The following is a 24,666-nucleotide window of genomic DNA, read 5'->3' on the forward strand; positions in this document are numbered from 1 at the left end:
GGCTGTGCGGGGCCGAGGTAGAGCATCGGCCTGGGGAGAGCCGCTCTGGGGCTGGAGGCAGAGGACCAGAAAGCCCCTGTCCTTGGGCACTGGGGAGCAGAACCAGCTTCCTCCAGGGCCTGGAGCCCCTGCACGAGGCTGGGGAAGGCCTGGCAGGGCCCAAGTGCCTCTGGTAGAGCCTAAGTGTGCTTGTTCCTTGCTGGGCTCTGCCCGCGGCCTGGGAAGCGCCTCAGAAGCACAAGGTGGGTGTGAAGAGGAGCCGCAGCCCTGTCCCCTCCCTCGATGCGCTGCCCTGGGGCTTGGGGAGCACCTCCTGGGGCTGGGCACAAAGGCTGCGGGGTGCAGACACAGCTCAAAAGCCTCAGGTGTGAGCTGCCAGCAGGTCTGGGCCCTGCAAGGCACAGGGAGAACCCTGCAGCCGCCAGCCCTGCAGAGCCCCGCTCACCCTGGGGCAGGGGCTGCTTCACGGGGACAGAGCACAGCCCCAGATCCCCTGACCCACACAGGCACGGAGCAGCGGGTGCTGGGGGTGCAATGGGGAGAGGCTGCGCCCCACGTGCAGCACGTCCCTGTGCCCCACGGCAGGCTTGGGCCAGGCTGACACCCGCCCCAGCCCCACAACACCCACCTTGGCTCCACGTGAGCCAGCTCTTCCTTTCCTGAGAGCTCCCGGCAGGCTCGGCCCCACACGCCAGCCCCACTGAGGAGCAGGCAGTGACCCTGCCAGGCCCTGGTCCCATGGTGCTCAGCCCCATCAGAGACACGGTGGGGTCCCAAATCAGTCGAGAAACCTCAGTGCTTCTGTTTCCTCTTCATTTGCACCAGGCAGGCGAGTCCCCTCCAGCGCCAGTGCCCAGGAGAATAAATATTTCTGCAGGTACCAGCTCATCCGCTCACCAAGAGGAGGGTGCAGAGGGGGAGTCAGTGTGTGTCCAGTGGGGTGTGCGAGGGGAGAAGACAGAGTCTGCCTCGGATCACGGCAGGAACGTCAAGCAGAACAATGAACACCATTCAACTGATGTCTAAAGGAGTCTCCAGCGCTTCCCCATGTGAGCCAGTCACATGTCTCGTACAGCCCAGGCGTCCCAGCGCATCACGTCCTGCCACAACCCAAGCTCAAGTCAGCTCCCACAAGCCCAGGGGGGGGACGGGCAAACCCCAAACCCTCTGCCCAGGGCATCCCCTGTGCACCCAGCCCCATCCTGCCGGTGCTGCAGGAGCAGAGCCTTACCGGTCTCACCTCCGGGGAGGCGGGTACAGGGAGGGAGCGGAGCCTTGCTGGCTGGCAACGATGGCTGTGGAGGAGAGACCTGTGGAGGAGAACCCGAGTCAGGAGCCAGCAGCCCAGGACGGGCACCCGGGCACGGGTCAAAGCAAAGCTCAGCACAGGGGCTCACGCTGCCCAAAGGCGGCTCCGGCTCCACCCTGACCCCCCTGCTCTCACCTGTTGCATAGGGCAGGTTGTACTGCGCCGGCAGCAGCGAGTACCCGAGGTGGTGGTGGTGGTGGTGCGTTGAGAGCAGGCGCTGCGATGGTGACGTGCGCGGCCGGTCCGTGCTCCGCTCCCCGCCACCGGCTGCCCCGACGCTGCTGCAGCTCCCGCCGCCCCCCACCACCCCGCAGCCGCCGCGCTCCCGCTCCTGAGACGTCTTCTCGCTTATCTGGAGAGGAGAAAGCAGGCGCATGCTGAGGGCAGGGGAGCACTGGACCCAGGCCGGGTGCCCGAGGCTGCCCCATAGCATAGGGTGATACTCCCCCCACCTTCACATAAAGGCCCGAGGCTGCCCCATAGCATAGGGTGATACTCCCCCCACCTTCACATAAAGGCTCGAGGCTGCCCCATAGGGTGATACTCCCCCCACCTTCACATAAAGGCTCGAGGCTGCCCCATAGCATAGGGTGATACTCCCCCCACCTTCACATAAAGGCTCGAGGCTGCCCCATAGGGTGATACTCCCCCCACCTTCACATAAAGGCTCGAGGCTGCCCCATAGCATAGGGTGATACTCCCCCCACCTTCACATAAAGGCTCCCCACAATGCTGCCAGGAGATGACAGGATGGCTGCTGACAAGCCCAAAAGCAGCGGGGAGGGTGAGGGTCTGTTTGAGGGCAGCTCTTCCCGCACCGTGTCAAAGCTCTGCCTTCCAGCTAAGACCAAGAGGAGCTCGTGCCCCTGCAGTGCCATGGGATGGGTACAGCCCCTGCACCCCCCCACCAGCTCCAGTGCTGAGGACAAGTGTCACCTGGGTGCTGCAGGACCTGGAAGAGCCCTGCTGCTTCCCTGGCCTGTCCATCCCAGAGGGGCTGTGCTGTGGGATTATTCCCCAGTCCCAGGTCTCCTACAGCAGCAGGGATGGCAAAACCCCACGGCAGGCAATGCTGCTTCAGGCTGGTTATCCAGGAAGCACTCGAAGCTCATTAACAGGGATGGGCAAAGCCAGCACCTTCCTGAACCTCACCGTGGGTGATTTGCTCTTGTAGTGGCTGGCATGCTGCTGCAGGATGTCCAGGGCCTTGGACTCTGAGCTGGATTTACAACTCACGCTGGGGCTGGCTCGGGACTTGTCGCTGTCGTCGCTACCAGATGCCTTGCTCCCGTATGGGGAGAAGGAATAGCTGGAGGGTAGGTATGATCCTGGGGGGCGAAAAGAGCAGTCAGGGCACGAGAAGTCTTTGGGTGGCACACTGGGAGCATGTGGCTCTGCACACAGGCCACCATGTGCCACAGGATGTCCCACAGCCGTCCCCTGCTCTGGCAGCACAGGGACAGCCTGGGAAGGGACGTCCCCAGCTCCCTACCTGGGTAATTCTGCATCATGACGGTGGGCATGGCCCGGTAGCTGGGGTGGTTGGGGTCATACGACTGGCTATAGGAGTAGCCGTGCATGTAGGGGATGTAGGACTGATGCTGCGTGAGGGGTGAAGAAACAGGGACGTGGACGCTGGGCCTGGGGTCCTTCCCCACCATGCGAGCCTCCTCGGTGGGGGTCAGCTTGCACTCGGAGCTGGTGCTCTCCTTCCCATCCTCCTTGGAGGCAGCTTCTTTGCTTCGGTTTCTTTCCTCCTTCAACTTCCGGTCCCTTTCCTCTTTCCACCGCTCATCCTCCGTCTTGATGTCCGAGTACTTTGCCGGGTACACATAGGTCCACATCCGCGGCTCAGCTTCCTGCAAGAACCAGCCAAGCATCAGGGCAGCTGAACCCCCCCAGCCCTGCCAGTCCCAACCCCAGGCCGGATGTGGGGGAGAGCAGCAAACCTCACTCCCCTTCCCCGAGCTCTCCTTGGCCTCCCAGACCCGTCCTTCTGCTGGCTCATGGAAACCTCATGGAGCCCCATCACAAGCAGAGGACAACACATGTTCTCTGAGGTGATGGCCCCAGCAACCCCCTGCAGCGAAGCCACAATGAGAGGCTTCTTCCAGTAAGAAGCCCACTGCCGGGCTGGCAGCACCATTACCTGTCTGTACCAGAGCACAGGGTCCACCTCCGCTTGCCGGCCACACTCGGAGCCAGACTTTGTCTCAGCAGCCTCCTTCCCGAGGTGGCTGCTCTCACTCAGCTTCCCCTTCAGCCCCTCGGCAACCTGGCTGCTGGGCAGCTTGGACGAGTCCTCCAGCTTGGGGATGATGACGGATTTGGCCATGTCAGGACCTCCCTGCTCCTTGGCCTTGCTCAGACCTGACTTGACAAGGTCGGTGAGGCTTGGGGCTTTGGTAAGCGTCGGGGGCATGGGTGGCTTTTGTTTCCACTCCTCTTTGAGCGCTGCCTCCCTCTCCTTCAGGCCCAGCTCTGCCTTCTTCTCCAGCCCTCGCTGCTGCTGCTCCAGGCTCTGCCGCTGCTTCTGCTGCTCCTCGTACTGCTGGCGGTAGGCAGGGTTGGTGCTCAGCAGGTGAGCGTGGTAGCCCTGCTCGTTGTAGCCATAGGGGGGCACATAGGCATACTGGTTGTAGTAGAGGGACTGCATGTACATGTTGGGACGCTGCTGGATGACCGAGGGCTGCTGGCTGGAGCTGCTGAGCTCTGCCTTCTTCTCTTCACAACCTTCACTCTTCACCTTCACCTCCAGGTTCTCCTGCTCCTCATCCTTCTTTAGCTTCAAGGCCTGTGTCTCACCCGTGGCCTGGCTGCTGGGGTTCAAGGGCCCTGGGCTTGCCTGGGGGTAGCCGGGGGAATAGTAGGTTTCAAAGCCTTGGTAATAGGGAGACTCTTTGCTCTGTGGTTGCGGGGGGAAAAGAGCTTTTTTGGCGCCTTCCTTGACCAGCTGCTCGGGATCCTTCGCCTTCATGCTCTCCAGCTTGCCCTCCCCATCCTCCCCAGCATCCGAGATGTCCGAGTAGGCCGGGCTGTTGGTTTTTACCGAGCTGGCCTCTGCTCCGTTCTGGGTGACGACGTGCAGCGGGGTCATGGGTTGGCCTGGGTTAGTGTTCTCCAGCCTGCTGGCACCACCAATAGAGGGGCTTGGGGCATTGTCGGTGAAGCTGTAGATCTTATCAGCCTCGGCCTTGATGCTGGCAAGCCGGCTCTGGTGGGGATCAGAGGAGCCATTCAGCAGCCCCTCACCTTTCATTCCCAGGTCGCTGGATTCCCCCCGGAAAGGGCTCTTGCCTTCCTCCACTCTGCAGGCTTTGCCTGGAGTCAAAGGGTTTTCTACCTCCTTGGGCTCCTTCTTCTTCTTGTCCTTCTTCTTCTTCTCCTTGGAAGGGGTGAGGGCAGGGTTGACTGCAAAGGGCTCTCCCATCACCGTGGGCTTGGGCTGGATGGGTTTAAGCTGAGGGCTGTTGGGCATGGTCTGGACCACAGTGGTGGCAAGGCCTGTGGAGGAACCAGGGCTGGCTGTGGTGAGGGTGGCTGTCTGGAAAGTGTAAATTGGCTGGGGGGGGATGGCTGGTGCAATGGGTCTGGCAGACTTCAAGCTTTTGGAAGGGACCTTCTCTGGCTTAGCACCAGACGCCTTCTTCGACTTGTCCTTATCAACACATCGTTTCTCCAGAGAGTCAAAGTCGTCGTTACTCGTCTCATCAGCCACCGAGGGACCATCCTCAGAACCATCATTGGACAGAGCACCTGGGTCAGTATCGCCTTCCCCACCCAGCTTCTTCTTGCAGGCCACCTTGGCAGTGAACTTGCTGGATGGGGAGGGACTGTGGGGCTCCATCAAGCGCACCTTGGGGGTGGCCGAGCGAGCCGGTGAAAGCGAGCCCTTCTGCGAGATGGCAGCACCGTTGCAGCTCCCCATGTCTGCATGCAGGGACTGCTCCTCGCCGTACTCGCTGTCCACATCTGCCTCCAGCTTGCTGTCATCGTCCGTGTGTGCGTGGGCCTGGTGGTACTTCAGCCCGTTGATGTGCTTGTACTTCTTGTTACAGTTGGGGTGGGGACAGTCAATGAGGATGGGAGAAGGGCAGTTTCGGTCGAGCACAGCCGGCTCCACCTTGACCGCAGCCGGTGGCATGGCTGCCGAGCCCATTGAGTTTGTGCGGATGCGTTTGCTGCCCTTGGAGTCCTCTGAGCTGGAGTTCAGCTCCATGTCGGAGAGGGGCTTGCTCTTCCGCTTGGTGACGGAGGAGGGACTGGCCTTCACGTCCTCGGCCGTGCCTCCGGGCGGCGTGCGGTGGTCTGAGGAGTTCTGGCTGCCCCGGCGCCCTTTGCTGTTGGCTCCCGCCCGGGTCTTGCTGCTGTTGCTGGTCCCTTTGCTGTCCGAGGCCGCGGCCGCCTCGTTCACAGGCGTGTTGCTGTTGGGGCGCATGCGCTTGCCCCGGCCCCGGCCGTTGCGCATCTCCAGGTCACTGGTGGGGGAGTCACAGAACCTATGGGAGGAGGACGAGAAGGTTTTAATGGAGACACAGCGGTGCCGGGTTACACCGTCCCCACTGCGTGGTGGTAACACCCTTCCTCCCCTCGCCATCAATCCGGCAGGCTCACCCCTGCACTGAGCAGTAAAACAGAACCGGAGGGGTCCACTGCCAAACCCTCAACCTTCTCCAGTCTCCAGGACAAGGCATCCTGTGACCAGAGGGAACAAGCAGCTGCGGGAGCAGCCTGGCTGGGCAAGGAGGAGATGCAGCCCCCAAAGGCAGCCCCACGAGCACAGGGCAGAGCAGACTGGATGCCGGTGGCTGCGCCTGTCCCCTGCACCTGGGTGACGGGGACTGCTTACCGCGGAGGTGCCCAGTCGTGCTGCGTGCAGTCAAGCAGCGTCCCCACATACGTCTTGTTCCTCCAGGTGACGTTGACCACCAGCATACCTGTAAGGCAAGGGAAGAGGGTCAGGCAGGGCCAGGTGTGACCCCACGGTGTCCTGCCCTTCCCTCAGCATCAAGGGTAAAGCAGGATCTACCGTTTGAGACAGGCAGAAGGAAGAGCTCAGCTCTAGGGCTCGAGGACGGTGAACAAGGGGTCTTGGGCTCCATAGTGAGACCTCAGGCTCTAGGCTGGAGGGGCACTAAGATGGGCACTGCAGGCCCTCTCTCAGCACAGCTCTCCCCAAAGCCTGCCCAACCTCTCTTCCTTGAGCCACTCAGTGCTCTTACCTATTTTCATGGGGATGCTAAAACAACTGACCCCCAAAACAGCTGCAGGATTTGGAGGGGCGTGTGTGTGAAGATCCACATTGCTCCACATGCACTCAGGTAGGGTAGGGAAGGCAATCTCCGGGGAGTCAGGGCTGGGTACCCCCCGAGAGAAATGCAGACCGCCCCCAGCAAGGCTGTGCACCCCAACACGGAGCAGCAGACCCCCCACTAGAGCTCTGACCGGCCATGTGCAGCCATGAACCTCATGGTCTTCCGGAGAAGGCTGTTACTGCCGCTAGATGGCAAGCTGATACCAGCATCCCCATGCAGTGACTACCACTGGAAGGAACACTGAGAGCGGGGGAACCCTCATGCTCCCACTTTGCTTTGGTCCGTCTGTGTGTCGTCCCCGTGTCCCCCCCCCTCCCCGACATCCCCCCCGAGGACACTCATCAGCCCTATATCCCTGCCTGGAGAGCCATCCATCAGGCCACATCTCCTCCCATCATGCAGCAGAGGCACTGCACATGTTGAAAGCCTGGTGCCTTTGGCTTTTTCACACCCATTTAAGAGAAGCAGCCTTGCTCCCACCTGCACTGAGGACACAGACCCCTGGCATGGATTCCTGGGGGTGGAGAATGATCCACAGCATCATCCATGATCCGCAGCATCACTCAGCTTTGTGGATACTTCCTCCTGCCTATGGACCACTCTGATTACTGCAGAGCTGATCTGACCAGGAGCAGAGCCCGTTGTGCTGAGCACATTTATCTGAGCAAGGTAACACTCAGGAGACGGGAAAGTCGTTTGCAAGGGTTGATGAGTGCACCACGATGCAGAGCCGAGCGGGCTGGGAGATGGATGGAGCGGAGGGAGCCTGGAGCAGCTGTGCCTGGAGCACCTTTATAAATCTCAGCCCGTGCTCCCTGCTGTGCTGTGCCAGCAGGCAGCTGCAGGCTTCGAGCAGATAATATACAGAGATGAGGTCCAACATGTGGGGCTACTTCAGAAAGAGAAATGAAATGCAGGTTTTCTCATTCTCCTTCTGGAAAGCGTTGGGTGCTCCAGTGGGAGCGGGTCATGGGAAGACAGTGTCAGCACATGGGCTCTAGCCAGCTCATGCTGGTGAGGAGAGGCTGGGTCCTGCATTTGGAGGAAGGTGCTGGGGACCTGCCTTAACAAGGACATGCCCAGGAAGTGACACTGGAGACGACTTTTCCTGCGGCAGAATGAACTGCTGGGAGCCCCCAGTACCACACAGGGAAAGATTCATGGGAAAGAGGGATGCCGATCCTAGGTATCCCAAGGAGTGCAACAAAAAGATGGTCTTCTACCTCCATTCCTCCTAATGAGGCTTTTCTGGGCAGGCACAACTTGTCTCCTTTTTCTTTACAACCCAGGGAAGGTGCTAGCTACATCCTGTGCCCCAACCCAAACCCACCATCCCCAGGACACCTCCATGGCCCTGTTGCAGGGTGCTCCCAGGAGGTGCAGAAGGAGTAAGCAGGTGCTGAGGGACCAGCAGCCTTAATCCAGGCCCCGTCCAGTTCCCTCTGCTCTCCCTGCTGCACAGCCAGTGCCGGTTCAATCCTTCTTTGACGCGGGTGACCCCAACGTGCTGCTGGAAGTTAACTGCACGACAAGCCACTGGAGCCTCTCCTGCATCCTGCGGCCAGCGTGTGACATCAGAAAGGATGTGCTGGCATTTTCTTTTTCCCCACCACCACAATCACAGGAGCCAGATGAAAGATGAAAGGGGTGAAGTGAGCCAGCACGTAGCGTCCCTCCCTTCCCTGCTGGAGCATCAACCCTCCAGCACACACCAGCCTATATTTAACTCGCTGCAACCAATCATACCAAATCCCCTCCTAATCCTCCAACAATAACCCAGGACAATTTAAACCCCAGGGATAGATCCTAAGCAGCTTTTTCCACCCTCGTGTCCCCCTCCCGTGGCAGGATGATGAGCAGCATGGGCAGGGCAAGGGCGGGCAGCCAGGAGGTGATGCCCTTGTGTCCCCCAGCCTCGAGATGCTCATGCACAAAGAGCCAGCGGCGATGCTCTTGCAGAGGAATCCCACTTGGATAACTCTGGTTCTGTCTGGTTTCACAGCAAGGTGACACCCTTGAAGCTCCTAAGCAATTGACAGCACTCAAATCTGGGTGCAAACACTCAGCATCCTGTGCACCGAGCGTTCACATCACCCTGGCAGGAAAAATTAACAGTGGGTGGACGGTGCCAGGCTGCTGTCTAGGAGGCAACATATGAGATAATCCTGAAAAAAAACAGAAAATGAGATAAAAGGAACAGGGGGGAGGCAAAAAAGCACCACCTGGTCCTTGTAGGGTTCCCCTGCATTGGGGGAGCTCAGGCTTGGTAGGTGCACCCAGCTGGTGGGGACACAGGATGGACAAGAGCAATGCTGCATGAAGGCCTCCATCCCAACGCAGCCCTAAATCACACCAGACTAAGCCTTTCCAATGGATAGTCCCTGCTGGGGCACAGTTCTCCCATGTTAAGACGCAGGTGGTAGTGTCTGCTTGCAGACCAGGGTCACGGGCACCAGGAGCTATGGTATTAGGGGAAAATGTGTCTCAGGTCCCCCCAGTCAAGTTTCCCCTCTTTGCAAAGATGTAGCCCCAAAGCCTAGCCAAGAACATCGCCAAACCCTGAGGAGAAACCACAGTGCCGAGCACCAACATTGAGCGGGGATGTTCTCAGACCCATGCAGGGCCACTTCATCCCATGGCTCAACACCCCAGCCACAATCCTACTGTGCCACCCCCAGCAAGGCCAGGTCTTCTAGCACCCCAGGGATTGCTAGAGCCATTGGAGGAGTGTATCCAGCCTTGTGGGGAACAAGGAGATGTTGCTTCTGCAGTTAGAGAGGACACTCCACTGGCCTTCCACTAGTTTAGGGGTGCAGAGGATATCTGCAAGGCAATGTGACGATGACTGGTGGCATTCCCCACTCCAAGGAGAAGTTATTGGAGAGATATGGATTTGATGAATGGACTGTTAGAAGAATGAGGAACTGGCTGGATGGGCGCATCCAGAGGGTAGCAGTCAATGGCTCAATGTTTGTGCCCAAACTCCACAGCATGTGCCCACCTTTGGTAACAGTGTTGATGTGACTGTGAGTGAGGTCCTGACATCATCCTGCAAGAGAATGGCACGGCCCACTGCAACCCACACAAGCCAGCACCCATGTGGGACTAGGGACCGCAGCTCCCTCTTTGTGGCTCGAAGCACCAGAGAATCACAGAATGAACCAGGCTGGAAAACACTTTAAAGATCATTAAATCCAACCGTTGCCCAGCACTGCCCAGGCCACCACTAACCCATGGCACTGAGGCCTCGTCTCCACGCTGTGTGAACACTTGCAGGGACGGTGCCTGCAGCCCTGCCCTGGGCAGCCTGTTCCAATGCCTGAGCACCTCTGGGGCAGGAATTGTTCCTCAGCTCCATCTAAACCTGCCCTGGTGCAGCTTGAGGCCAGTTCCTCTTGTCCCATCCCTTGTTCCTTGGGAGCAGAGCCCCGCCCCTCCTGGCTCCATCCTCCTGTCAGGCAGTTGGAGGCAGTGATCAGGTCCCCCCTTTGCCTTCTCTTCTCCAGACTGAACACCCCAGGTCCCTCAGCCATTCCCCATCACACTTGGGCTCCAGGCCCTGCTCCAGCACCAAAATGTCTCTCTTGCAGTGAGGGGCCCAGAACTGAACACAGGATTCGAGGTATGACCTCATCAGTGCCCAGTACAAGGGGACAATCCCTGCCCTGGCCCTGCTGCCACACTGGTGCTGGTACAAGCCAGGAGGTTGGTGGGTTCTTGGCTGCCTGGGCACAAGCTGCTCATGGTCAGCTCTGTCAATTCACACCCCAGGGTACCTCCAGGCTTTTGGGAACCCTTGTGCCTCTCCAGGCTTAGCAGGGTGGGCAAAGCATAGCCACAGCACCAAGCCCCTGCGAGCACCCCAGCCGTCCATCCTCACACTCCTGGAGAAGGGAGGCAGAGGGATCAAAGTCTATTTAGCTCCCGGGAAAGCACAGCAGAGCAGCTTGCAGCTCGAGAGCCTCCTTGTAAACAAGTCCTTTAATCCACGGCTCAGCAGCTAAGGCAGGAGCCCCAGCTGGTATCACCTGGGGCAGCTACAGAGATGGAAGCGAGCAATAGTCCTGTCTGGAGCAGAATATTGCTCACCTATTGATAAAACAGCCTCTGTCCAAAGCTGACAGATGCTTCAGGAGCGATAAGCGGTGCATTAGCTCTCCTCCAGCTCCCCACACTGTCAAGCCAGTAGCTATTAGACACGAAGCGGTGGCGCCGGGGGAGCACTGGGGAATGACACGTAATAAAGCTGTGCTGCTCCACACCACCAGCCCCGCAGCACCGTGCTCGGGGGCTCGCAGCCTCCCACCCGCTGCTGGAACAGGAGGAGGGTGTGAGGCAGGAGCCCGAAACACCAGCAACCCCCAGGGTGCCAGAGACACTGAGCGGTGCTGCAGGACGCTCCCAGCAGAGCGAGGCGCTGGACGATGTGAAGATGAGAGCGGCTTTAGGAGGCTTTGCATCAGCTCAGCCACCCTGGAGGGGATTTACAACCCCTCGTTAATTTGGGAAAGGCCATTAAAACAAACGAGAAATCCATATTCCCACTCCTCACCCTTGCTGCATCAGCCTTAAAAACTCACCTGTTTCTGGGTTCAAGCACACACAGCTAAGAACACTGGAACGTGCTGCAGGAGACAGTTCGAAGCCCCTAAACGTACCCATAAGCAGTGCAATATCAGCACTTTCAGCTTTTAAAACATCCCCAGAGGAAAGAGCAAGCAGAGGTGCAGCTGAAAGCTGTAATGGCCAGGCAGCACATTCAACCTGCAACGCTATCAAATTTGGGGTCAAGCTTCCTCATGGTTATGGTAAAACTTTCCAGTCTTTGTTCTTACCTTCCAGTCCTTCCCTATCCTCTCCCAGTCTACTGCATCTCTCCTGCTCCAAGCAAAGACATGTCCATGCTGGCACCTGCAGACCTCAAGGACACTCCATCAGACCCCCAAGAGATGTTGGCAGAAGGGCAATCCAAACACCTTGAGTGCACACAGCTCACCATGGGTGACCCACTGCCACAGCTCCAGCATGGAGCTGGAGGGAGGGATACAGAGTTCTTGCTGTTTTCTTGGTGCTGCTACACCATGATCCTTGCTGCTGGAAGGTTTTGTGCATCAGATGACAGCTTGTTTCAGCTGCACAAAGCACCAGTGTGGTGCTGGGACCTGCTCCATTCACCACAAGCAGAGGTGAGGAGATGATGTGCTCTGACCCAGGTGACACCAGCTCCACTGAGGAGGATGGAGGAGACCTGGCAGCTAATGAGGCAGCAACAGCAATCCTTTCCTGTGTCATTAGAGCAGTTCATAGCTCCTGCAGAATGAAATCACACCCAACAGAATGAGGGGAACTGCTGAGACAGCTGCTCCTCACCAAAGGTGTTTCTGTAACACATCCCCGCGCAAGATGGGCTTGGCAAAGGGACAGTGTCACCAGCACAGCTGCCAGACAGCGTGTACGACCGGTGCCACCACCAGCAAGAACACACCTCAGCCCAACACCAGCCTGGAACAGTGGTGGACACACACCAAAAGCCCAGAGATACTTGGTGGGAGCCCACCAGGATGCCTTTGGTGGCAGTCACGATCCTGCCGCATGCTTCTAGTGGGGGGAGAGGACAAAGCTGGTGTTCAAGGCAGGAGGGACATCATGGGGCTCCTCAGAGCTTCGTGCTCCTATCTCACATGGGTCAGCTTCAGCCTGTCCTTCCGAGGTCACTCCAGCATTGCCTAAACCTGGCTAAGGGCTCCTAAAGCCAGAGCTTTGGCTGCCTTTCTCCTGAATTTTTCAGCCCCATGGCTAACACAAAAGCCATTTTCTACCAAAAGGGAGCTCTGGTCAAGGAACTACATTGCCTTCCTCTCCCCACCCCCTTCCAGAGGCCTTCAAGGCAGGAAGACACCTCCAACAAACCATGGGCTTCTTCGGGGCACACAACCTGGTGAACAGCAACTGCCTGAGCCCAAATAACCTTTTGCCAGCGTACTCCAGTGGATTCAGGGATGTCACCCCTGGGGAGAAAGCAGCTGAGTCAGCAAGCTCCTCTCCACCACTGGAAAGGATGCTTGGTGCAAGCCAAGAGCTGCTCCTGATGCTCCAGGTTCTTCTGAGCAGTCCAGCAAGGCTGCAGCATCACAAGCAGCGCAGTGAGAGATGGACCTCCCTGGAAATCTTTGGGGTAGTCTCCAGGCACACTGCTGTGCTCACACGTGCTGAAGGCACCTCATTTGGCTTCGCAGACAGGCCCTCGGTGTAGCTTTCTCCTCCTGTATCCTTCCGGAGATGCTTGCTGCATCTGTATGTATTTCACAAGCTCCAGCCTTGGACAGGCAGGTCAAGCATCAACTTGGCATCACCCTTTACCCCCACCATTAAAACCAGAAAGGCAGGAGAGAGATGACAAGCAGGAAAACAGGATGGTTTCACCTTGACTTTTCACTCAAGGACAAGAAATGCCACTACAACAAAAGCCAATGCCCACAGTGGACCAGAAGTGACAAAAGGCAGCACAGGGTTTGTCTCCTGAAGGGCTGGCCATGAAAGTCATTGCTACCAAAGCTGGCAACCAAGCAGCAGCCGTCAGAGAAGGACCTTTGCATGAATTACAGCAGACTAAGAATAGGCAGGCTGTGGGAAAGGGCAGGGAGCCTCCCGGGCGCGCTCTGGAATGGTGTCTGTGGGAGCGAGGGGTAATGCCGATAGACAAGCATATGGGCCACAGAGCTTCACGGTGGGGTGAGATGCAGCAGAAAAGAGAGGAGAAACCAGAACAGCTCCCATGTAATTGCCTCTCAACCAGGAACTGGCAGTGGGTGCAGATGATGTTTCTGTGTTCTCTGCCTCAGGGATGCTGTGTTCCTGCCTCCTTGCACGGCCACGTGGGCTCCTCTGCCCACCACGAGCCTCTTGCAGGATCGTAGAATAGTCTGGGTTGGAAAGGTAAGATCATCCAGCTCCAACCCCCTGCCACGGGCAGGGACACCTCACACTAGACCACGTCACCCAAGGCTCTGTCTAACCTGACCTTGAACACTGCCAGGGATGGAGCCCCCACACACCTCTGAATGCAGCCCCGGAGGCGGGGGTGCTGATGCCTTAGCACTCAGTGCAGATGTGCCTCGGTTTCCGTAGCTGAAGGTACTGCATCCTGTGAAGCCATCAGGCTCTGCAGACACAGAACAAGCAGTGCCCATGTGCTGGCAGCTCAGCAGACCTCTTGCAGGTTTCCTCCAAGCATATCTCCCCGGGAGACATCCCAGCCCTGGGGTGCACAGAGCAGGGCTCCTGAACACTCCTGCTTCTGCTTCCCTGTCCCCACCAGCAAGCAGAGCCCAAAGATGAGGATCCTCGGGCCATATTTTACAACGTGTGGCATCCTTCTGCCTTGGAGCAGCAGAGAAAGTCCCACTTAACAGCTCCCAGCTGCCTCATTCCTGACAAGTTTTTCCATTCAGAATGGACAGTGAAGCAGAGAGGGCAGAGGAATGTGGAGGTCCCCATTTCCAACCTAGCACATCCCAGCCTGCTCCAGCATGATCCATGTGCTCCCCTCTTCCCAGACAGCTCAGGTCATGATGCTTTTCCTAATGGGACTGACTTGAGTGCTCACCACCCCCACATCAAGGGCCATCACAGCACTTGGCCCTGCACCAATCACCATTGCTAAACCAATTTCCCAGTGGGGAGAAAAGAAAGTCAAACTGGGCCCATCCCCAGCTTCCCAGAGCACGTGACAAGAAGGGAATCCCTCTGGTAGCAGCTCCTGGGAATGCAGGTTTCAGTTCAGCTTCCATCAGAGATAACGACAGCTGCAGTGAGGAGCAGCCGGTGAGCAAAGGCCAACAACAGCTTCATTCTCTGCACGCCACAGTGATGGAAGAGTAGGAGCAGATGTCCAAGAGGAGCTCTTGGATACCCAACTGAGATGAACTTCCACACCACTGCTCTTTCTCACCTTTGTGCTTCTAGGCCCTCGTTCTGCTTTCAGCCCAAGCTGAAGTCAGACACAAATATGAGGAGCTTCCCCTAAGCCTCTAGAAGCAGAAACCTCCAGCATCTCAACAAGACTGGAGGGAAGGCCAGGTTCCAGCACTCGCCATGGTCCACTGAGCCACCTATTCATCCCTGCGTTACTTGGCAGAGGCCCAACAGCAACAAAAACCCATCAAAGGCCCTGAGAAAGCAAAGCAAGCTGTGCACAGATGAGACGAGCTCCAGCGGAAAACAAGACTGGATTGGCTTGGCACCAGAGGCGAGAGCCTGATCCCCCGCTGAGTCCATTTGAGAGCTCCACTGGGGTGTTTTAATCCAGTGGGAGACTGCTGCTGCCTCCCAGGGTTTGAGCGGGTTTGTGACAGACCTGTGGGTTGCCAAGCAGAACCGAAGTCAACTCCAATGAGTTCCTGTGCAGGCTGGCACTGCCCCTCTGCTGGCACCTCCGGAACAAGTCAGCTCTTGTAGGAAGGCAGAGAAATGGCAGCTTAGATCTTTCACCCAATGTCTGGGCAAGGGAACAACGCAATGCATTGGTCTGACGCAAGCTTTGGCCCATTACTCCCTTTGCTGGACCGATTAAGGGCTGCTCCCATGCAACTCCTCTGTCCTGGCCACCCAGACAGTGAGGGGAAAGCCCAGGCCGTGCCAACAAGCAACAGAGCAGGGACACAGGAAGGAAGGGATTGCCATAACTCCATAACAATACTGTAGGAGAGCGAAAAGCTCTCCGGTGACACTTACCATCCTCTGTCTCTTGCCAGACGATGCCCTCCAGGTTGACGCTGGTCCCAGGCTCGCAGGGGCCCAGGCACTCAGGCTCGGTGGCCAGGGCCACGTCGCAGGTGTTCACTCCCACCGAGCGCGTGCGTACCATGATCTGCTCACAGGGCGACGAGATGTCATTGTTGACAACGGGGACAAGGAGGTGCAAGGGCAGCACCGCAGGTGTCGAGACCGGAGACTCCATCTGTGGGGAAGGAGGAACATGCCGGTCACCGCTGGGAATGTGGGAAGCAGAACAAGTATCAACAGGCACCTACATTCCTGGAGAACCTCAAGCCCAGGCTGCCACCTTCCCAATGCCTGTGCCAGCAGGCAGTTCAAGTCCCACACCCCATCACAGGACAAGGATCTCACAGGTTTCTCCCATCCTGGCGTGCCCATACACACGCAACCCTAAAGAGTAGGCACTTTGTAGTCACACAGATCACACCCAGAAGTCTCTCCGCAGGAGGTATCTGCCTTCCTGCTTCAAAGAGTTTGTGCCAAGTTCCTTCCCCAGCGGCTTTTGCCAGAGTAATCATCCCCAGTGAAGATGCCTCTGGCTACTGCTCAGATGTTAATGCAGTCAATGACTTTGGACCTGATAGCTCATTCGAAAAAAGAAACAACTGGCAGGACAGGACCAACAAGCAGCAGCCTCCCTCCAGCACCCATCAAAACCAACATCCTCCTCCTCCCAACCCAGCCTAGGACCACCTGAAGATGTTCAGATCACATCCCTCTTCTCTGCATAAGAATCCAATTCAGAGCCTGGTCCGGCAGACGGCGAAGGCCAGGGCGCCAGTCATCGAGCTCTCCTTGTGCATGGAAATCACATCTCATGGCCAGAGCTGGGCTTGGAAAGCCAACAAGCCAACATGCCAAGTGAAACCATGGCCAAGACACCCTGCTGCTGACAAGCCAAAGTCCTTGGCCACACTGCCACGCTAGCAGATTGCAGCAGTGTTGGGAGAAGGATGGCTGATGGGCTGATTTTGCTGCTGGCCAAGGGAAAGGTAGGGTGGAGACCTCCCTGTCCTTCAGGGGTCATCAGCCAAGCCAGCTGCAGGCAGCCATCCCCTCGCCATGGCTCATGAGAATGTGCAGCAGTTGTGGGGCTAGCTGCGTTTCCTCTGCTCTGACCTCCTCTCTTTATGGTTTATGATCTTGTTAAGACGCCGAGGAACCTCAGAAGAAAAGCAGACTGAGGAAACTAACCAAACCATCAGCGAGTGCTGACCTGGGTTTTGGTTTCAAGCACAGGAAGATCCCTTTAGAGCATCTGGCACTACAGCAAGAGATGGCCTCCTAAGTCCTTGCTGAGGAGAGATGATTATAACCCTGGAGAGGCCAAGCTTGCTGGTCAAAAGGGTGGACACAAACACCAGCTCACAAGCACATTCAACTTCACTGCTGGCTCTCCTTGGCCAACAATGCTGACAGCCACCAAACAGACTCCCATCCTGAACTGGCATCCTGCTGCTGATAAGCTGCCAAAATCACCTGCTCCCTCTCTAGCTCACCTGCCTCCATCCTTCAGCAAGATGATAAGCTCCAGTGACCTTCTTTTGAAGGAGCTAAAGCAAACAAATTGCTCATCAATGCCACCTTCTGCAAACCCAAAGCAAGGCTCCAGCAATGAAATGGCCGAAGAGGAAGCAGCAGGGCTGCCTGGCGCTGGTGGGAGCATACAGAGCCTGGGCAGTGATGGGGAGCTCCCTGTCTCCCCAGGAGCAGCAGCTCCGAGGACCCGCGGGTTTGAAGCCATTCAGCTTCCTCCCACTTTGCGACAGAAAGCCCAGCGCAGCACAGGAGTGTTTAATTACAGTTCCAGCTCCACTAATTATCGCCTGGTCACATTCCTAATCTGCATTATGCCATGGTGCATAATAAGCAGCTCGCTGAGATCTCGCTAATAAGCGAGGCGGCTTGAGAGGATTTCATATTTCACTCTGCACTGGAACAAACAGAGCCTCGTTCCGCAGCCGCGGGGACACCAGGCAGCTCCTGTACCCTTGCCTGAAGCTCAAGAGCAACCTAAAAGGGCCCAGGGTGGCTCTCCAAGGTGAGGGCAGAACAGAGCTGCCTCACAGGGACACATCTGAAAAGAGCCAAAAGCCACACTGGAGGAAGAGACAAATGCATCAGTCCCTGAATTCATCCCTCCCTGCATGTGTCTTATCTCCCAGTGCCACAGCTTTTCATCCTCCTGCTTTACCGAGCAAGGTCAGGAGATTCACCCACTGGTGGCTGTAGGAGGGCTGTGGGGAGCTGCGGCAGCCTGGGCCTCACCATGAGCAGGCACCCAGCTCCCTCTGCCAGGCCAGCAGCCAAGGGAGGTGCTGGCCCTGCGCAGCATTCATACCCTCGAGCAGCAGCCCTCACATCTCCAGCTAGCAAGGCTGGGCTGGATCTCCAGCTCCCCAGTGCAAGTCCTGCACCCCCCTGGCTTTCAGCTCCAATGCACACCACCCCCGAGCAAGGCACTTAACGCTGCTGGGCCCTAAATCCCCTTTGCAGAAGGAGAATGTTTTTCTCTTCCCTTGCCAGGTAGGCTCTAAGATAAAATGCTGGCGAGTGCAAACGTGGCTGCTACGTTCTCGCACTTGGTTTGCCTCCAGCACCCCCTCTGCAAGAGTTACATGGGGTGAAGCTTCCCCGTACCGGCACTGGCCATCCGCATCCGCCTGCTGCTGCCTCCCCTAATGAAAGCCCTTTGTGTTCCTTGCGGAGCCTTCCCCATCACGAGGAGCGTGCTTTCACCACCGCCGAAGACAGAAGTGGAACGGAGCCAAGCCCAGGCAGCAGCGGGGGCCAGTGCAAGCGCTACTCGATGGGGGAAAAGCAAATCCACCAGCAGGCGGGTGATGCCGGTCCAGGGGGATTACACTCTGGGTGCGTGATTAAAACCTACCCCTCGACATAAGCACTCCAAGGTGGGACAGGGTCCCATGGGAAGGGAAGCACAGCAGCCAGTGCCAGCGTGGAGAGATGCACACAAAGAAGCTCCTGCCATCTTAGAGAGGTGCCAGAGCAGCTTCGTTAGCATCAGTCACCATTAAGGGACTCCACAGCAGCTATCAGCTAACAGGAGAAAGAGAAGAGGGCACAGCAGAAATAAAACCACCATATTTATATTGATGCCAACCCCCAAACCACCCAGAGCACCCACTCCCGTTCATTTGCTTTGCTCCCAATAATCAAAGTCAGCCAGGCAAGAAAAATGCATTTTTGAGCAATAAAAGGCAACAGGGATGCCAAAAACCCAGAGAAGAACAAGCAGCACAGATATCTGTGGTGCATCTGCAAGGACAGAGAGAGTGTGAACAACGCCATGGTGTAGCGCACCTACAGAACTACACCCTGCTTGTCAGCAAGGACCTTGCAGTGGTCAGCACTGAGATCACTGGTGCATCTGAGATAGTGCTTGGCTTCCAGCATATGCCCACATCAACAAGCTACACAGCACAGTGGCCCATTCTTCTAATTGATTTGGAGAAAACTCCAGGAACTAATTATAAAGGTTTCTATATTCCATTTTGTGATTTTGTGCCCCTTTGTCTCATTATCTAAAAGGGTCCTTCAACTACTGCAGAGGGAGACAGGCAACAAAAGCAAGGGGGAGCCTCAGTACTGGTCACAGGAGTCACTGTGCCAGGAGTCAAAACATGGACCAAAACTGTTCCATCACAGTAGAAAACACAGCACTGCAACAGGTACTAAGAAAGAGAAAAATAACTGTTACAGCTGAACCCAGGACTTGCATTGCCCAAGGCTGCAGCCAAAACCTCCCACACTACTGCATGGCTCAGCCCAGTGTTTGGGAGCTTGGATGTCCTGGGAGCTCTTGTCCTGCTCCATCACCCCAACAGCTTTGCTTTTTCAGAGCAGGACCTGGGAACATGAACTTCCAGCTCCTTGAAGAAAGATAATTAGTGAGCAGATCCATCCGGCGATGAACATCTTTGGTGGGCATCTTCAAACCTCAGCACTCAAGGTGTCTCTCCCCTGTCACCAGTGACCTCAGTGAGGATTTCAAAGAGGAACCAGAATCTTCTCCAGCCTGACCCCCTAAGCCCGGTATGCAGAGGCTGAAGACACACCAGTGCCCACGACGCCAGTGGTTCAATCTCACATCTACCTGTAAACATTACTCAGTACTCTCCAACAGACTCACCCAGAGCTCCCAGTCACATCCCCCTGGAACACCATCTCAATATGCTGGAGGCACACAACCCCAGCAAGTGTGGAGGAGGCTCCAGGATGTATCCATGAACCCTGACTGATTGCTGCCTGGATCTTTCTGGACCACAGCAAGAAAACAGTCAACGAGAGCTTCCAACAAAACCCCGTGTGCAGGGAAACAACGGCAGCGCGAGCAGGACGCAAAAGATGGAGCAAGGAGCATGGTCTGGGGCAGCAATTCTGACACTGTTGCCCATTGCTCTCCCCTCTCTCACCGGAGGCTGAGGTTGCTGACATCAAGCTGTAAACCCAGAAATCTGTTCCAGAACAAAGGTTCATTTCCCTGGAAGGACGCCAACTGAAATAAACAGCCAGTTACTTCTACAGACCATGGACACGCGGGGAGGGCCCTGCTGGGGAAGTCTGCCCTGGCCACACGTAAGCAGGCCACAAGAATCAAAGCCTGAACAAGGACTTCTGCATGAAGCTCACATCCCACTGCTGAAAACGGAGCTGGTCATGGTTAACGGGTGTATCAGGGTATGAGGTACAACCTCCCACCATGCCAGTGATGAGGAACTGATCCAAACACCAAGGTGATCCAAGCAGTTGTATCAATCCTGGCCACACTGCTGGGTAAATGCAAGTATCACCCAGCATGACCTCCAACAAGCTGCTTCTTCTCCCCAGCAGAGAAGGGAATAAAATCCCTGCGTGAACACAACCAGTCTTATCTCAGTGCTTGCAGTGTTTCAAGATCAAGAGGAAGCAGACGCCTCAGAGGCACAGTCTTGCATATTACTGCATCTTCAATAAAGCCAGGAATAGTATCCAAGACAGACATGTTGGCACCAAGTCACCTGCTCCAACCACTTACAAGACTATCGGATCTTCTCCAAGAAGGTAAAAATACCCTGAAAGGTCTCTCCAGGAGGAGAAAGGTAGCGAAGAGCAGTGACAAAAGGGGACAGTTGACACAAGTGAGAAACATGGAAAAAGGGAATCCAGGCTGGGACCTCTGTGCACTGGTGCGGACCAATGCTCGCCTCCTTTATGGAATTAAAACATGAAGCAGCTGGGTTGGTGATGAAAAGGGGAAAGATCCAATGCAGAGATGCACTAGAGATGTGTCTGACTCAAGGGAGGGCAGAGATGGCTGGAAACACAGAGCCTGACCACAGATGGCTGCAAGCATCCTTTGTGTTGACCAAAACAGCCTTTGGCCTCTTCTTTGGTCCCATGCAGGGGCTGCTTCTGGCCTCTGGAGTCATCCTCATCTTCAGGAGTGCTGCCTGAGCAGGAAAGCTGTAACGACAGCAAGCAACTTCCCACTGGGAACCCAGTGTCTCCCATTCAGCCCCCAGTACTGTGCCCATGCTACTGTCAACATGGCCAGCACTGCACCAAGCATGGCTTCTGCATCCAGCTGACACCAGCCACGTGTCCCTCAAGCCAGGATGCTGAGTGGAATAACCACCATGGGGCAAAGTCTTACATTTATTTCTTTTCTTTCCTCCAAACCCAACAAGATAACCACACACCTCTGCCCAAGCAGGAACAGGAGACACAGCAGACGCATTTCCTGAGGACCTTCCCAACCACCAGTGCAGCCCTGCCTTCACGGATACTCAGGTCATCTTGCTTTCCCAGCTGGAGGCCATGATCTCTTCCCCAGGAACTGGCTCCCCAGCACAGTCCCAGCGCTGCACCCAACCTTCCTGCAGAAGACAGCTCTTCAAGTCCCTGAACCCCGCAGCTCACGATGGATTCATCAGCTGCCATTTCCCAGCCACCCCCAAGCAACCAGCCCCATCTTCCTTTTCTGGTCTGCTCCCACTAAAAGACCTTCACACACACAGATCAGAAGCAAGAGGACCATCAAAATGACAGCAAGGCAGATGCATTTTCTGCTTTGGACCATATGAAATTCCTGCCTAAATCCGAGCAGCACTCAAACAGCCACTGTTAATACCAGCACTCCTTGACCAGCACATTAGAGCAGCCAAAGGAGGAACATGAAAGGTTTCACAAGCGCCTCGGAGCATCAATCTGCCAGAGGGAGGATATAAATCCAAGAGGCCTTTCACGAACCACTTGCTGTGTGTGATGCAGCTCCAACCACTGTTAAAAGCCCGCTGATAACCACTGGCTACATAAAACCAGGACACAGAGGCTGCAAACAGCCAAGCTAGAGACAACCCTAAAACAGCAATCTGCTGAGACGTGAGGGAAATCACATGGAAAAGCAGCATCTTTGTGGCAAGCTGCTTTAACCCTGCCAGATCCCCGGTGGACAATGAGACCTATGGGGTCTGCTTCACCCTACACTGGGATCCTGAGCACCAGGGCCACAGGTTCATCTGGTAATGACGACCCAAGCAGCTCTAGGGATGAGGAACATATGACAGAGCTTCTCACCAACATTTAGGCAGATCAACAGGTCTGTCCTGCACTCAGTGTGGGTAATCCTATAACTCCCAGGAGGCTATAAAGCAAGCAATTAATCTCTGGGTTTAGGGAGAAGGATATAAGGCTTGAACTGAAGTTCCTACTGCAAGCATTACCATGCCATGCCAGGTATGAGCCCTAAACAGCAGGTGTCATTTCAGTTAGAGGTCCCCATGCAAACACCCAGGTCCAGATTCTTCTTAGAGGATACCCAACTCCTCTACCATGTACTGCCATGGTTTAATGGTGCAGTTGGCAGTCCTGGGGTACAGGTTGGACTTGATGACCTTAAAGGTCACAGCTCCTCCTGCCTGGTTCAACTATTTCTTCATTTTTTCACCTCATTTTTCTCCACCTCTCTCTTGCAAGTCTAAACCTCCACCATCCAGAGGCTGGGGCTGCCGGCCCGCAGCAATAGCAGCAGGGCCTGCCCACATGAGCACACACACCTATGTGCAGCCTCAGAGCACTGACAATTAAACCATGTCATTAATTAACCATGTCCATCCAGACACAGTGTTCTGCACAGAGTTCTTATCTTTGGAAAGCTGCATTACAGAAGTCAACCAGAGAAGAGACAGCTCAGGATTTACTAACAGTCTCAGTATAAAACTGGACTCTAGCAGAAGGGAGGAGATGGATTCAAGACTTGCAGTAGCAATGAGCTGAGCTCACACTCAGCTAGGATGGGTTGCCCTGCTTCTGGGCACACAGGGACCACCTTTCTCCCCATCCATCCCAGTATCCAGAGCAACTGCCCTGTTAGCACCCACTCCCAGGTGAGAAGGGACAAAGCCCAGCCCACAAGCCACAGCAACCACTCATCTGTTGCTGCCGAGACAAAGTACCCATGATGGGCAACACAACCAACATGCACAGATGCAGTTTTATTACACCACTAAGAAACCAACTTTTACACCTGGTAAAGCGCAAGACATGATGTGAAAAAAGGCCCTTGTGTTTTCATAGAAGCACCTAGGAAGGACCTTCTAGGTGAAAGATGGGCTCGACTTGCAGTTGTTTTCATCATCCAAACTGTAAATGTGGCATGGGGACAGCTGTACCTTCCACAACAGCAGAACTACAGCGTCGTTTGCATCTCCCAATATCCAAGGGCTGCAAATGGATCCAAGAGCATCAGTCACACTTGGAGTCATTATGCAAGAAAAGCCATGGGGATGCAAAGTTACAGACATGCATAAATCAGTTGTCCATTACTCCATGGTGGCCCTTCCAATGACCCAGAAGGGGAGTGTCTCCATGATGACATTTTAGCATCCCAGACTGGGTTGGATTGGAAGGGACCTTAAAGCTCCTCCAGCTACAACCCCTGCCACAGGCAGGGACCCCTTCCACTGGAGCAGCTTGCTCCAAGCCCCTGTGTCCAACCTGGCCTCGAACACTGCCAGGGATGGGGCAGCCACAGCTTCTCTGGGCACCCTGTGCCAGCGCCTCAGCACCCTCATCGTAAAAAATCTATTTCAAAGCTAAATTTACCCTCTCCATCTTTGTCCATGCAACGTGACCTGGGGCTTCTCTCAACACTGAGATGGCACAGAGGTGCAAAGCGGTGTCACCAAGCTGGCTTGGCTATGCTTGTCCTATTCCCCATAGCTGCCGGGAACCCAGGTGCTAGTGGAGTGAGACCAGCTTGCAAAGAAGATCCTGAGGCAGATCCAGGAGCAACAAACAGCACTTAGCCCACCAAACCCTCCTTGCCTCTCCCACCCCAGAGTCACCTGGACACAGTACGGGAGAAGAGGGAATTCCCTATTTTTTTCCTGATGGCTTTTCTCAGGAGAGCAGCAGCTGCACTGAGCTCTGGACATCTCATTACTTGAAAGGACACAGGCAAACTGGAGGAAGTTCAGAGAAGAGAAACAAAAATAACAAGGCTGAAGGGACTGGCTTGGAAGAGGAGATTAAAGAGCTAAATATGGACAACTTGGTTCAGCAACAGCTACATGGGGACATCGTCGTAATCTACAAACACAGGGAGGAGGGGTGAAAACATCAAAAGGAGAGAGAGGAATTATGCAGGGTGTTGCAGAGGGTGACAGCAGGAGGAATAAGCTGAATCAAGGATAGGAACATTTAAGAAAGATGTTGGCCACGGCTTCCTGGACTGAAATTGTTCCTAAGCACACCAGTATTTTCCAAGTGGGAAAACCCTTCATCCCTTCCACTGCCTTCCTCCTTCCCACATCCTTCTGTAAGTACAAGGCACCCACATCACTCCCCATGGCACCCCCTCAGCACCCAAGTGCTGCTGACACCCCAGTTCCCCCCCATGCTGGAACCTGAATCACCAACCACCACATTCTGGTGCTCCCAAGACACAGCAGCGATCCTTGTCCTCTCCCTGAGAGCCAACATCCAGCAGTTTTGGGGCTTGCTCAAGTTCAGACGAGGCACCAGTAAATCTCAGGATGGCCGTATTCTGGCAGAGTTATTTTCTCTTGATGTTCTTCCCTATTTCAACCATGGTAAAGAGCATTGCTTGTGATGTGAGAACAGCTTCAGCACAGAAGTCTGCAGATAAGAAAAAATCCTTCTCTCATCACATCCGTCTACCTACAAATGGCAGTTGGAGCTGGATCTTCTTCTAAGCACAAGAAACCCAATAGCCTGAGGCTACAAACAACATTTGGTCCT

General features: G+C 55.7%; 1 protein-coding gene across 4 annotated transcripts in view; it reads right to left on the reverse strand.

The window, feature by feature from the left end:
- Positions 1-564: 564 nt before the first annotated feature.
- ZNF609 (zinc finger protein 609) overlaps positions 565-24,666 on the reverse strand; it is a 67,721-nt gene continuing 43,619 nt past the window's right edge. For 2 of the 4 annotated variants that reach the window (XM_061349865.1, XM_061349864.1), the window contains exons 3-10: positions 15,358-15,583; positions 6,159-6,246; positions 3,459-5,808; positions 2,802-3,168; positions 2,462-2,637; positions 1,445-1,661; positions 1,241-1,310; positions 567-1,100 (exon numbers count right to left, since the gene is read on the reverse strand). In XM_061349865.1, the coding sequence (XP_061205849.1) occupies positions 1,094-1,100; positions 1,241-1,310; positions 1,445-1,661; positions 2,462-2,637; positions 2,802-3,168; positions 3,459-5,808; positions 6,159-6,246; positions 15,358-15,583 (3,501 nt within the window). In that variant the 3' untranslated portion in view covers positions 567-1,093. Of the gene's footprint in view, positions 1,101-1,231; positions 1,311-1,444; positions 1,662-2,461; positions 2,638-2,801; positions 3,169-3,458; positions 5,809-6,158; positions 6,247-15,357; positions 15,584-24,666 lie in introns of all 4 variants that reach the window. The other 2 variants (XM_061349867.1, XM_061349866.1) reach the window with 2 other exon arrangements.

The sequence above is a fragment of the Neopsephotus bourkii genome, unplaced genomic scaffold (genome assembly GCF_033783945.1).
Source record: "Neopsephotus bourkii isolate Nb327-2 ecotype Australia unplaced genomic scaffold, CSIRO-AGI_Nbou_v1 NB_463, whole genome shotgun sequence".
Classification (NCBI taxonomy): domain Eukaryota; kingdom Metazoa; phylum Chordata; class Aves; order Psittaciformes; family Psittacidae; genus Neopsephotus; species Neopsephotus bourkii.